The 15,357-nt window shown below is 35.9% G+C and overlaps 1 protein-coding gene across 2 annotated transcripts; it reads left to right on the top strand.

Moving 5' to 3' along the window:
• The first annotated feature begins 289 nt into the window (after positions 1-289).
• enok (enoki mushroom) lies at positions 290-11,882 on the top strand. Of its 2 annotated transcripts, none has more exons than XM_065513626.1 (6): positions 290-451; positions 642-1,187; positions 1,260-1,678; positions 1,759-3,330; positions 3,410-7,925; positions 8,643-11,882. In XM_065513626.1, the coding sequence occupies exons 2-6, from the start codon at positions 654-656 to the stop codon at positions 10,008-10,010; spliced, it is 8,409 nt and encodes a 2,802-aa protein (XP_065369698.1). In that variant the 5' UTR covers positions 290-451; positions 642-653; the 3' UTR covers positions 10,011-11,882. The 2 variants fall into 2 exon arrangements, with proteins under 2 accessions (XP_065369698.1, XP_065369699.1); XM_065513627.1 differs by having other exon boundaries at positions 290-489.
• The last annotated feature ends 3,475 nt before the right edge of the window (positions 11,883-15,357 follow it).

Here is a 15,357-nt window from a genome sequence, read left to right as displayed (position 1 = left end):
TTCATTAGAACATAGTAAATTTACCACATTTCTTCCTTGCATTTATTCCAATTAAACCCATATTTTCAACGATTTTATAATATTTACAAAACAAAATGTAATGAGTAACATTAATACATAACATATTTACTCAGAGTATCTAAAAAATAACTGACATAATAACTGAATAATGAGATATTTAGAGGCCATAGTAAATTTATTATGCTCAGTCGGGTAATCGTTTGTTTATTCATACATCACTAGAACAACCACCGTTTTATGCAACTGCTTCCATGTAACGATTAGCTGTCAACATTGTGTCTTGTAAACACAGTTTGGAGAAAAAGTTATTGTGTTTTTTATTGTTACGAATCTTTTAAAATAAGACTAATTCAATGTAAATTCAAACAAAACATTTACAAATTTCAAAAAAGAAGCAAAAATATAATTAATTTTTCATAAGGAAAACAATGTACGTGTAGAGAGTATTGTATAAATTCATAAGTATATGTATGTATGGGAAAAAGATATGTATCCGTATTTGTATACGCATTTTTTTTTTTTTGTAAAATACGTTGTAGTACAACGAACGGTCGGTTGTACGTACGTATGTGGTGTGTATATATTGTAGATATTTAGTTTTGTTGCTTTTTTTCCCGCAGATATTGTGCAAAATGTTCGACTCCACCCAAGAAATAAGTTTGGATGTGTGGCAAAAATGGATTTTGGAAGCCATTTCCAAAATTCGTTCCCAGAAGCAGAGGCCCAGTGTTCAGCGTATTTGTCAGGCAATTGGTACACATCATAAATTCCACGAAGACATTGTGGCCGAAAAGCTGGAACAAATTGTGGAAACTGGCGCCGTCATTAAAGTTTACAACAAGGGATTGCATTCGTATAAGGCTCCAATGGCGAAGCGCGTAATTAGCATTGAGAAAAATACCAACTTGTGCAAGATAGTGGCCAGAGCCGTACACGATCTGGGCGAATGTGAAGGATCCAGCTTAAAAAGTATTGAAAACTACATACAAAAATTCAATAATATTGAACTTGTTGATGACGCAGACTACAAAACGATCATCAAACAGTCGATTAAAAAGGCCGTAGAGGCTGGTTTTCTCATACAGGAGGGTAAACTATACAAAAAAGGTCGTTCATTGACGACACCAAGAAACTCAAATGCATCGGCCGACATACCCGTACAAATTGTAAGTTCACATTTCAAATACGAATTCGGAAAACAAAATTTTATTATATGTATGTATGTACATTTATTACAGGGCAACGACACATGCAAACACTGTTCGGGAAATGCTCAGAAAAATCTGAACGGCATTCCTGAACCATTGAGTTCATGCAAACAATGTGGTATTTCGCTGCACACTACGTGCGCCAATATAGCTGCGAAATGCAAAACACAGTCATTTGTATTGCTTTATATGCTGGTGACCAAGGGTAGCTCATGGTATTGTGAGAATTGTGTCAAGTGTAGCGCATGTGGCAAGGGCAACAAAGGTCCGTGTCTTTTGCAATGCTTTGTCTGTCAGAAGAATTTCCACTTGAATTGTTTGGATACGATACCTGACAAGAAACCCAAACATCCATACAGATGCAGTACTTGCTTGAAACTGAATACGGACGTTTTCCGATTGGTTAAGGGCAAAGATGCTCAAAAAAAGATGGTGTTGACTAAAAGTCGGTATGTTTCAGTAAGATTTTAATTTGTGTCCTGGTTGTGATATATATTTGTTTTCTTTTGTTGGCTTTCTTTTCATTTAGTGCATCGGCAACCGCTAAGCAACAAGTAACCAATTCTTCGCCTTCGTCAAAATTAAACTTGAGTAATACGTCGAATACTACACCCAATAGCTCCCCGGAAAAGGGATGGTCTGTCGTCAGAAGTAAGGGAGGCACTAAAGCGACACCCATCAAAGTGGAACCGAATGTATTCGAAGCGGTCGCAACTTCAACGGCAGCAGCAATGGCTAAAGCCAGAGCTCAAGCTAATGCAGAGGAAACATTCAAACAACAGTTGAGCGCTTACCAGGAAACATCCCTGAAAAATCTCAAAAGTCGCAAAAGAACTCTATCGAATTTATCATCGTCGAGCTCTTCCAGTGACAGTGACGATGAACAGAATAACGAAGGTGATGACCAGGATAATGACGATACTTCGTCCTCAGATTCTTGTTCCTCAACTAGCAGCAGTGGCTCGGATTCGTCCGAAAGTAGTAGCGACAGCTCCGATTGTGATGACAATGATGATGATAATGACGACGATGACTACGATTCGGAAAATAGCGAATCAAAATCAAATGTCATGTTGGCGCAAATTTACAAGAAGCAAAAATGTGAAGGTTTATTGAGTGCTGGGTCGATCGGCAAGCATTTAAATTTAGTGCAGCCCCAGAAGGAGGAGGAATGGGGTTTTGCTGCTGTCGCTAAAAGTCATCCTGATATTTTCGCCAATAGCAGCAACAGCAATACTGGAAATAGTAGTAGCGATATTGTGAAAAGTTTAAAATCGGTAAAACGAAAAATTACCGAACATTTTACTTTGATGACGAAAGATCAAGAACAAGATCAACAGCAACCACAACCACTAACACCAACCCCAACACAACAACCACAACATAATCAAACAGAACAACAACAGCAACAACAATTGCTACAGAAACCTTCTTTGATCCATCAAACGTCATGTGGGAATCCGCAGGCAATTTTTCCTCAGAATGATTCGAAATTAAATACAGACAAAATTAAGAATAAATCAACTACGCCCAGTCCGACTCAAACTCAGGCTGTTCAGAAACCTACCATGATGATAAAATACAAGTCGAAACCAACGACAGATGTCAGTTTGGCAAAAAAAGTCGAAGCTGCGGTTGTACAAAAGAAAGCAGTTTTGTTAAAGTCGATGCCATTGGAAAAGAAGCCGATTCATAAATCGGCCGATGAAGATGAGGAGGATGCCATACCGTATCTATCGCAAAAAAATGTTATCAAATATAAAATGTTGGAAGACATCGACAAAGCAAAAAATCCAGAGAAAATAGAGGAAGCGCCCAAAGAGCCCGAAGAAAAACATCCCTGGGAGGTGAAGGCAGATGAAAACCCCTTTGATTCACAACCACTACCAAATGGTGTGTCACAAGCCGACTACGATGTCTACAAGGTGATTAGGGAAAGAGCACGCAAAGCAATTACTGGTGCTATGGAAAGTCCCAGCAAACTGATCACAAAGCCAGCGTTTATTAGTTCAAATGCCGAACGTTGCCCCGGTTCAATCGAAATAGGAAAATGGCATATAGAGACCTGGTATTCGAGCCCCTTTCCACAAGAATACGCCAGGTACTTTTTTCTTCTTATTTCACACACAATATGTATGTATATGTCGTATATTTTATTTTCTATAAATTTTCTTCTTTAGACTGGCCAAGTTATATTTATGCGAATTTTGCTTAAAGTATACAAAAAGCCGATCAGTGCTTGATCGACATCAAAATAAGTGCTCGTGGAAGCAGCCACCCGGAACAGAGATATATCGACATCAAGACCTTTCAGTATTCGAGGTTGATGGGAATATCAATAAAATCTATTGTCAAAACTTGTGCCTCTTAGCCAAGCTCTTTTTGGACCATAAAACACTCTACTATGACGTAGAGCCTTTTCTTTTTTACGTCCTCACTAAAAACGATAATAAAGGTTGTCATCTAGTTGGTTATTTTTCGAAGGAGAAACACTGTGCCCAAAAGTACAATGTGTCGTGCATTCTAACAATGCCTCAATTCCAGAGGCAGGGATTTGGTCGCTTTCTCATTGATTTCAGTTATCTTTTGAGCCGCGAAGAAGGCCAGCTGGGCACACCCGAAAAACCTCTGTCGGATTTGGGCCGACTCTCGTATTTCTCATACTGGAAATCAATTCTCTTGGAGTACATGTACGACCATAGAAATGATCAAAAGATTACGTTCAACGAAATTGCTCTTGAAACTGGCCTAACTGTTGTGGACATCGCTCTGGCCTTAGAGTTGTTGGACTTTATAAAATTGCGCAAAAACGAGCATGACATTCGCTATCAAATTAACATAAAAGTTGACTGGCAAAAGGTAACTGAGCACCATAATAGGCTTGAAAGAAAAAATAATCGCATTCAAATCGAACCGGAAAGACTACGATGGAGTCCACTGTTGACGTACGTTAAAAACAACCATTCGTTGGACCAGTCAGGCAGACAAAGCCTCTCGCCAAGAAAAAATGTTTTGAAAATTGAAGAATCGCCGAATATACCGAAAATAAACAGCCAAAGGCCACAAAAGCTGCCAACATCGTCGCCGTCAGCAGCAATATCATCTGCAACAAAAACAATTAAAAAAATATCTTGCGGTAATCCAAAGATAAATGATGATGAACGCAGCAGCATTGTTCCGAAAACAGAAAATGTCTCTACTATCGCTAAGAATGACCAGGTTGTTGAAATTGTTCAAAATTGCACGAATTCGGAAAATTTGTTTCAAGACAACAACAAGGAAAGCGAATACATGAACAAGCGCAAAAGAACCGACAGCCCTTGCCAAATAGAAGCAGAAAATGAAACAAAAGTGGAGAATGTAGAAAAGTTACAGAACGCTACTACTAATACGAACAACTTGGACGATCAACATGATATGGAAATATGCTCACCAGTTGAAGAAATACAGACCAAGCAGGAACAGGAACAGGATCAGGATCTGCAACAAAGTAATCATAAAAATGAGGACGATCCGATCGTGAAAGCTGAACAAGCTGAGGCTGCTAAATGCGGCTCAAATCGCTCCCAACGCTTAGCTAATCGCAAACAAGGCACCGTCTTACCGCCACTTAAAAGAAAACACGAGGAAGTATCCGAATCTAAAACTGATTCAAATATAGAGGCTACCGCATTCACCACCGGTAATGAAACTATTGAAGAACCTGTTTTGGAAAAAACTCCAACTAGCAATGAAAATACTGCCGCAAAAGATGTAGAAGATCCATCTAAAATAAATATAAATACACCAGATGCAGAACAAGAGAAAATAGCACCAACATCTGCCAAAACTGTGGAATCAAAAAATGACAAGCGTGTGCCGAATTTGTTTCCCAAATTGAGAGCAAAAAATTCGGGAAAAATAAATGAGGAAATTACAAATGATGCCGAAATAGAATCGCCGCAGCAAAAGCCAAAAGATGATGTACCAGCTGAGGCTGCAAACAAAATTGAGGAAATAGTGGAAACAACAAATGAAAGCTTTAAAAAATCGGCTATCAAAGTTGAGTACAATCCTCCTTCAACTGGCTTCAATACGTCTCCGTCTCCATCTAGTTCAGTTATAAAATCAACAGAAAATGATGAAAAAGTTCTAGAGGCTGTTGCAAAGAAAACTAAAAAATCTCTTTTCAATGAAACCCAAAGCCAGGTTAAACCTGAGATAGAAACAACACACGTCATCAACGTTCCCAAACAACCGGACATTGCAGCGCTAGAGCAGAAAGATAATACTAAACAAATGGAAGATAAAGATCTGGATAAATTAGGGACAAAAATTCAAGCTCCGACTAAACAAAATGTCGAAAATGTTTTCATCGAAAATTCTGAATCAACCAAAATCAATCAACATGTGACAAATTGTAATGTATCAGTCATTAACGAATCCAAGTTGGCAGTGGAAAATCGCGAAACACCTAGTGCTGCCATCGTAGAAGCTACCGAAGAGATGAAACCTACATCGTCTACCGAAGAGCCCAAGCAGGAACCAAAAAAGGAATCTGAAGTTCTAAAAACCGAACAATTTTCACCACTTGGTAAAAGTCCCCATCAAAGTGAAACAGCAATAGCAATCGCTCAAGAGCCTGTAACAGCTAAGCCTTTCAATGAAGCTGAAATTTCAATTCCTCCCGAAGGCGACATAAAAGTTGCAAAAAACTCAATATTGGAACAGACAAGGCAAACTGAGACAAAGCCGCAGGAGACCATACTGGCAAATAACCCGTTACCAACCATTGTCAAACCAGAAATATCTCAAGTGCAGCAAAACACAGATCAAATACAACCTAAAAAAGAGCAGCCCACATTAAAAAGTCCACCAAAAGCAGCTCCGCCTATAAACATACCAGACACAAAACCTGTTTTAGTTCCAGCACAATTGCCTCAGTCTGTATTGCAATCTACAGAACAGCACATTCAAATACCTCATCAGCTGCCATTACCGGCACAGGCACATCAGTCACATCCAACTGTATTGCACACATCCAGTGGTGGTATTTTGAAGACGTCTGCAGACAAGTTCAAATGTAAATCTGAAAGAATGTCCTCGGAACATGTCACCGCCAACATAATAAACAGTGAAAGATCAGCGACGCACGAAAAACACCTTAAATCGTCAAACAAATCCAAGGACAAGATGGACCCAAAAATTTCCTCGGAATCCAAAAGTAAGTCCTTGCACACTGGACGCGAAAAACCAGACCTACAAAACAAGTTAGTTGCCCAAAGTCAAGGCGTAAAGCCTTTGCATGGCCCCATACAAATTAAGGAAGAAGATAGAATGTTGCAAGCTTCAGTATCTTCTTCGACAGCGCCAGCAGTCCACGATAAATTGCATTTCAAGCCCACAGCAGAACACAACTTGAACACAATCGATTTAAATAAAATAGCGCCACAATTTCCTTTAAATCAGTTGTCCAATTATCACACATCTCAGTATTGGCAGTGGGACTACTATGGTTACAATCTGTCACATTTGGATGCTACTGCACAGAAAAATCAAAACAAATTCCACAAGGATTTAGCCACATCAATGGCCTACAATAACTTCACACAAAATCTATACCAATCGGCAAATTTGGCCATGCAACATGTCCACCAACAACACATGCAACAGCAACAACAGCAGCAACAACAACACCATCCCAAGGACAAACTGAAGGCCGAACGTAAAACAAGCCCTCTTAAAAAAGAAGAGGCCATCAAAAATCATACTCACACATCCAGTGTCAACGAAATGATGCGCGAAGAAAATCCGGCTTGCAGTTATAACAACAACAATCAACTTCTATACGCTAATGCCCAGAAGAATAGGCCAATAACACAATCCGATCATCATCATATACGTTCCACAATCAACACTCATCAGAGTTCCACAAACAAATACCACAATGCGCAACAGCAACAGCAAGGCTCGGCAAGCCTGTTGGCGGCTCAGCAACTGCACCAGCAACAGCAGCAACAAGCAACTTGTCAGAAAGCTAAAGTCGAACAGAATATCAATCAGTCAGCCACGGCTCCACCATCGACAAATCCTAATGAGGACATTAAAATTAAATCAACAAGTTCATCTGTTATGAGCAATAATTCGCAACAGCAGTCTACCAATGCGGCTACTGTCAGTCCTGAAATCCCTTCCCCAATGGTATACAGTAGCAACAACACTAACAACAACGAAAATGTAGGCACTAATAGTAACAATGCGAGCGCCGCCTCCAACAGCAGCAACAACACAAATGCCAACAACTCTAGCAACAACAGCAACAACGGCCCGAATGCAATGCATCATTATGAATGTAATCTTAATGTGCCAATGGGTATGGATTCTCCAGCCAGCATCGCCAGCGATATAACACAGAATTCCTCAGAAGTATCGGGTAGTGGAGTTCACATGCAACAGACACAACAATTCTCTAATTGTTCAATGCAAAATCAAGGAACCAACACACCTATGCACATGTCCATACATACACCACAACATATTCAGCAACAACAACAGCAGCAGCAACAACAGCAGCAGCAGCAGCAACAACAACAGCAACAAAATAATATGAGTATTAACAATCAAAATCTCAATAATTTGGGACATAATCAACAGCAACAACAACAGCAGCAGCAACAACAACAGCATAATACACAACAAAATCGTAAAATAAATCAGGTGAGTAACTATCAATCACGGCCAATTCTAAATAACAGTTTATTCATAAATGAACTGCAGTTCATTCAAAGAAATCAAAAGCTGCAAAATCACTAGAGTATTAAAAAAAAACCGACTTTTTAGAATCCCGTTTTTCGGGTCATTCGACAAATTGTATTTTCTAAAAAATCCGGTTTCGAATACGTTTCAGTTATAAAATCGGTTAATCGGTTTTTCAATTTATGTTGTATTTTTTAGTTTTTCTTTATATTTACTAGAACAAATTAGATTAAAAATAATGAATATGTTTCCAACAGTTCATGAAAAAGTATTTCTAAATATAAAATATTTTTAAAATGCAGATGTTGGAGAATCCATGAAGATTATCTAAATATTGCTCAATAAATGAAATTGTTGAAATCGATTTTGAGACCAAACATTTCTTCTTTCACAAACAGGCACTTGTTGGTTTTTACAATATATTTAAAAAACGTCTCGTCGAGTTATTCGAAAATATAAAATGGGTGAATTGTGAAAGGTATTTTAATTACTTTTCAAGAAATAGTGAAATATGCAATAAGTTTTTGTAATAAAATTAAGCAAAAGTACTAAATGTAATTGGGGTCTGAGAGTAGCTCTGTTGGCATCAGTAGCAGTGCTTTTGAAAAACACTTTTTGTAAAGGCACGTTAATGGATAAGAACGAACTTTAACGATGATAATTATTATTTTCTTTTAGAATGAAAATCCAACATCATCTGGCTCCAGTGCTGTCCAGAGGTCAACTACACCAAAACTAATGCGAAACGCAAATACATCAACCTCGAATGCGCACAGACAATCTAAGCAGCAACAGCAGCAGCAACAACAACAACAGCAGCAGCAGCAAGCTTTAAACAATGGTCTTACTCAACAACAGCAACAGCAGCAGCAACAAGCATTAGGTAACCACACCAATCAGAACAGTTCGGAACAAACGCAGCACCAAGAACAATTGCATAACATTCAGTTTAGCCAATTAAATGCACATGCCCATCATCAAAACATGCAGGGCTCCGACAACATATACATTTCTCACCTGGGACAAAATTACGCCGGCAACTCTTCGAACTATAATGAAATCGCTAACATGCCCGCTGTTATACAACAACGGATGTCACTAAACAGCGCAATCAATTCACATACAGGATCATCAGTACGTGTCGAACAGTCGTCACCTTCTTGTGCCGTCAATAACTTTTATTTACAAAACAACTTGACTGCAAACGATTCGTTGAACAATGCAGCTAGGGTGCCTATTTCTATACCATCGGGTGGCTCTTCAACAGCCAGTTCGTCCAACGAACATACATTAAATCAGCAACAACAACAACAGCAGCAGCAGCAACAACAGCAGCAGCAACAACAACAGCAACAGCAGCAACAACAAACCAGATCGGAATCGTTACCAAGTGCACAGGCTGGATCGCCAGCTGTTGTTGGTAACTTAAGCAGCCTCTCTAGATTGCAACAATTAACGAATGGTTTGGATATACCACCATGCAATACATCGCCTATAGGCCAGGTCGACATGACCTCGCCACCGCAACACGGTTTGGCCAATAATTCGATGACTCCGCCACCACATTTGATTGTACCACAAAATAGAAATCCGAATACATCGCCCAACATGCTGCAATCTCAAATGGCATCGTTGCAGTACAAGTACTATTCGAGCAACATGAATATAGCACCCATTACTACAACTCCGCAGAGTATCAGCCGATCTGTACGCAACACTGCATCGGCACCCATTCAGCACATTTCCTCTTCGCCCTCCACCTCTTCACCCAATAGTAGCCGACCCGCTAACGTACACATTACACCGAATTTAATGGCACCCTACAGCGCCATCAACAGCTATCGTATGTCTGCCCAACAGGGCCCTTCGTCCGGCTATTCAACCGGTGGCGAATATCCAAACACCCAAATACCAATGCAAATGGGTGTCATGAATATGCAATCTCAATATCAAGATGCATGCGCCATACAAAGAGCTGCGCAACAGAATTCAATGTACTCTACCTACTCCCCATATATATCTTTGAATGCCCCCATGAGAAGATAAGTGAAAAAGAAGAACAAGTTAAAATATTGAATATTTTAGCTTGCTTGCACACACAACAAAAAACTTTAATAATAATAACATTTACATTAACACAACGTCCCTTCTTTTTTCATGCATTCACTCTCTCTCTCATGAATATTTTCGTATGTACTTTAGAATAAAGATGAGCGATATTTCCATACCTGAGATTTAATCACTGTGATTGAAAAATCACTGGTAACAACAGTTACTGAATATAGGAAGTAACAGGTACATTTAAGTCGTTCTTTCACATTTTTCAACATACTGTTAAATGTCGTTCTGTTATATTATTCAACATTCACTGGTAACGTTTTTAAAAAATCACTGGTAACAAATGGAAAAAGTAACAGGTACTTTTAATGCCGTTCTTTTACGTATTTCAACAAACTGTCGTTCTTTTATATTTTTCAACATTCGTTGGTAACAACAGTTACTGCATATTTTTAGGCGCATAATTTTATATATCTCCAAAATAATGTACACAATAAAATGTTAGTAACATATGAAAACTACTTGAGATATTGAAACTAAATTTTCAAATTTGAATTACAATGACTCTAGAAATATATTTTATGAAAAAAAAAAAATATTTTTAGATAAATAAATTTTAAAAAATACATATAAGTTTTTGGTTAACATAAGAACAGATTTATTAATGAAAATTATACATAATGTATTCTTCTTAACATAATTGTTATTTTGCTTAACATAGACAAAACGTGATCACAGTTACTGTTTAAAAGAACAGCGATTTATAAATCATGTTCACTGAGAACGACGTTCTTCAAAAATCACGGGATCGCTCATCTCTACTTTAGAATACATACACTGTGGGGCAAAAATTACTGAATGCTTGTAATGTTTTTATGAAATTGTCAATCTATTTTGTTCACATTTCAGAATTTTAAAACAGTTTTCAATTTTATAAATCATTAAGTGTACTCGTCGATTACAAATATATGTTTATGCGAATATTTAAATATACACACTGTTCTTCATTTGAATGCATAATTTTAATAATCTTTGGATGAAATTTTTAAGTGCTTCATTATTGACATTATTTAATCGAATTTAGGAAGTCATTTAGAAGAAATTGTAATGTACTATTGCTTTAGAAGTCATGTAAATTACATTCACTTTGAACTATTTCCAAATTTTATTGAATAACATTTAATTTTTTTTTTTTAAGTTTCAAACATTTTCCGAAAATGTATTCATTATATTAGCAATTTTCAAAAGAATTAAAAACATTGTCTCATTTTTGCACCACCATAAGTTGCATACGATTGAGAGTAATAAATATTACACACCACCAATTGATGTTTCATGGCTAAAAGCATGGAAATGAGGTTAAGGCAAAACACACTAAAATCTTTTTACAGTTTATTTGTATTTTTAATTTTTTTTACCTTATTTTTGATCCAAAAGGGGCAACTTAATTTTTGTTCCACTCAACACTAGGGTGTTGGTTACAAGAAATTTGTTCAACTGCTTTGTATGTACATATCTATACCTACAGCTGACACTTAGGCCGAACTGTAACAAACCAATCCAGCCGCTCAAACAATATAAAATAGAATTTTATGGAGAAGCGGTGGAGTATATGCAAAGAGGAATATATGGAGAATTTAAAAATATTACAACTATAAATTATATTAGAAATTACTGGCATTCGTAACATTTCTTATTAGCATGTATTCACTATCACACAAACACACACACATAATTATTCTTACTAAACTTTTATTCACTTGATGTCCTTAAAAGGAAATTATTAATAAAGTTTTATCAACAAAAAAAATAAAAACAAAATAATAATAAAAGTAATAGATATTGTATGTGTCAATATAATATGTATGTAGTATTATTTTCTAATTTTATTTTAGACAGGAAACAAGAATAACTCCGGAAATATTAAACAAAATAAATAAATAAACAAATATTTATGTATACTACCAAAGTATAACAAGTAGTCCAACTCTTTGACAGCAGTACCTAACTCTAAACATGTGTTAGTGAAAAAGTACCTAACTCTAAACATGTGTTAGTAACAAAAATGTACATGTGTTGGTGCCTTTTCAATTTTCACCAGACCTACAGAGTTCTATAAAATTGTGTAAAGTTTCAATTTGTTTGATTTTCAATACCAAAAATTGAAACTCTGTTCTATAATTGAAATTCTACCACAAATAAAATTAAGTGTCAAAAATTAAAAAAAAAATATTTTTTTCATTTGTTCAAAATAAAAGCTTTTGAGAAATAAATGTGTGCTGCAAATGTTTAAAAAATTAACAAAAAATTGTGTAAAAGTGTAATAACGTGGTTCGACCTTTATTTAGCCGGAAAATAGTAGTTAAAATTTCAAGTATTTTGATGTGTTTAATTCTCTCACAAGGGTGTTGAATTCACACGCTACACGTACACACATGGACAAAAGTTATCGTCATATCACTTATTTTTCGTTCGATGAACTACCACGTTCAGAAAAAAGTCAGAAAAAATTAATCATAAATAGTCCTTCATTTTACGACACATTTATTTAATTTTAGTAAAAACTAAATTTGCAAAATGTTTATATACTACTAAATAAATAGCTAAAATCAAATGTAGGTTGCATTTAGTGGGGACAAAAGTGTTCGTCACTTCACTTGTTAGTGATATTTTAAACGCTTTTATAAGTAGGCTTGTTTGTCAAATTCAAAATTAGTCTTCTAACTTTTAAGTTTCGTTAGATTGATCGTAAAAAAGAGCTTTAAGTCAAAAATGAGCCAAAAAAGAAAAGAAACATCAATCGAAGAGCGGAAAATTATAATAAATGCCCACAAGCAGCACAAATCAATTAAAGAAATATGCGAATTAGTGGGTCGGCCCCGAACTACCATTTGTAGCATTATAAGTCGCCACAAAAATGATCCGGAGTGTGAGAATCGTCCAAGAAGCGGCAGACCTCAAAAGTTGTCAGTTCGTGAAAAACGTGAAATAATAAAAATTATAAAAAAAGAACCTAAAACACCATCTTCGGAAATTGCAGCAATATTAAAGGAGTCCTCAGGAAACGAGGTACATCCTCGTACTATACGCAGAGCGCTTAATGTGGAGGGTTACAATGCCAGAGTTTGTCGAAAAAAGCCTTTAATAAGCAAGGTGAATCAAGAAAAGCGACTTTCTTTTGCTAAAGAATATTTAAATAAGAAAAACGAGTTTTGGGACAAAGTGATATTTTCTGATGAAAGCAAATTCTGTGTATATCGGTCGGATGGTCGCTCTTTAGTCTGGAGACGGGAAGGAACTGCTCTTCAAGATAAAAATATTCAAACTACAGTCAAACATGGGGGTGCTGGAGTAATGGTATGGGGCTGTATGTCTTCGGGTGGGGTCGGTGAACTTGTGTTCATAGAAAATATAATGGACAAACATGTCTATTTAAATATTTTAAAAGAAAATTTGGCAAAAAGCGCACGTAAACTTGGCATTGAATCAGATTATTATTTCCAGCAAGATAATGATCCGAAGCACACTGCCGATATAGTTCGCTTGTGGATCTTATACAATACCCCTCACACCTTAAAAACGCCTCCTCAGTCACCGGACCTTAATCCGATTGAACACCTTTGGGACCATTTAGACAAACGAATAAGAGAACACCATATAACATCAAAGAATAGACTTAAAGAAGTACTAAAAGAAGAATGGGTAAAAATTGCACCACAAGTTACTAAAAAATTAGTACATTCAATGCAAAACCGTCTACGAGAAGTGATTAAATCGAAAGGAAAGCAAACAAGATATTAACTCTAATGTTTTTTTATGCATAACTGCAATTGACGAACACTTTTGTCCCCATGAAATGCAACTATTTTTTGTTTTTAGTTATTTTTAATCGCCATAATCATTTATTTTAAGTTTTTATTCAATTAAAATGAAATAAATATGTTCTAAAATCATTCCCAGTTCTTAAATTTTGTGTTCGAATATTTTTCTGCACGTGGTGGACCTCCAAACATAAAATATGTTAGGTGACGATCACTTTTGTCCATGTGTGTATATGTGATACTTTGTATACTACTTTCAAAGTTATTATATATGTATATTACTAGCTTAAAAAGGTGAGCTTCGAAATTTTTTTAATTTATTAGCGAAAAAAAATGTTATGGGATAAATTTTTTTTTTTAATTTTTGAAAAAATTTTAAATATTATATTAATGAAAAAAATTGTATAACAAAAAATATTTTTCCCGATTGTTACCCATTGTAGGTCCGACTTACTTTGGCCTTATATAAGCCATTGCAAAGGTCTTTGAAATATATATTATTGGATATCCATATAGTCTATATTAATGACTTAGTAATCCAGATATAGTCCAAAAATAGGTAAAAAAAATCGGGGTTGTTCTAGTTATATCTTGTATCTTAGCCATTTGTGGGCAGATTGTCTCGAGAATTCCCGACATACTGATGTATGAATCAATTATGTAAGTTATTTGGGACCTACGGAAAGTTGATTTCAATATACAGACGGACATGGCTACATCGACTCCGCTATTTACAATGATCCATAATATATATTATTTGTGGGGTCGCAAATGAAAAGTGTAGAAATTACAAACGGAATGACAAACTTATACATATATACCATTGCCACTCATGGTGAGGGGTATAAAAAAAGAATTGAACTAGATGAGCTACTTAATTCTTTTTTGAACTATGAACTAAAATGAGCGTTTTCCCTTAAATGTTCCATAGCTCCAGAATGATCCATTCTTTGTGTTATCCTACACAAATATTTTTTCTTCAGTTTGGAATTTTGAATTTATTATAGAGATTAACCCGCCAACATTGGCCGCTTAAACTAGCAAATAAAACAAAATAATCGATGATCCAAAAACAACATTCGTAAATTAAACTTAATTTAATCTATAATCTTCAAGTAAAAAACCCGCCCTAGGTGACTTGTATTATACATATGTATGTAGTTGTAGTAGTTTGTTGCTTTTAAATAATCAGGGTATTGGGTTACTATCTCAAAGCATAACCTCTAATAGAGAAAGATAATGGTTGTGTTCAAACAAATGTACGAGTATATATATTTGGGAGATTCAAACGGTCTGCTATTTGGTCATAATGTCCTAATATATTATATTTTAAAAAATTTGTTGACAAAACATTAAAATACATAGTTCAAAAAGTTTAGAACTTATTTGTTTGAAACACAACATAAATTTGTTTAAACATATATTAGGACACTATGACCTAATAGCAGACCGTTTGAATCCTCCAATTGTTTTGTTTTTATTATGATTATTTCAAAAAAAAAAAACACTTGAAA

Source organism: Calliphora vicina, chromosome 5 (genome assembly GCF_958450345.1).
Source record: "Calliphora vicina chromosome 5, idCalVici1.1, whole genome shotgun sequence".
In the NCBI taxonomy this organism is placed as follows: domain Eukaryota; kingdom Metazoa; phylum Arthropoda; class Insecta; order Diptera; family Calliphoridae; genus Calliphora; species Calliphora vicina.
This window is presented reverse-complemented; position numbering and strand designations above follow the sequence as displayed.

What these genes read in the sequence shown, in the direction of transcription:
- enok (XM_065513626.1), top strand. Translation starts at nt 654, where the DNA reads ATGTTCGACTCCACCCAAGAAATAAGTTTGGATGTGTGGCAAAAATGG. An exon ending in CCGACATACCCGTACAAATT is followed by an intron (nt 1,188 to 1,259) that starts GTAAGTTCACAT and finishes CATTTATTACAG; the next exon opens with GGCAACGACACATGCAAACA. An exon ending in AAAATCGTAAAATAAATCAG is followed by an intron (nt 7,926 to 8,642) that starts GTGAGTAACTAT and finishes ATTTTCTTTTAG; the next exon opens with AATGAAAATCCAACATCATC.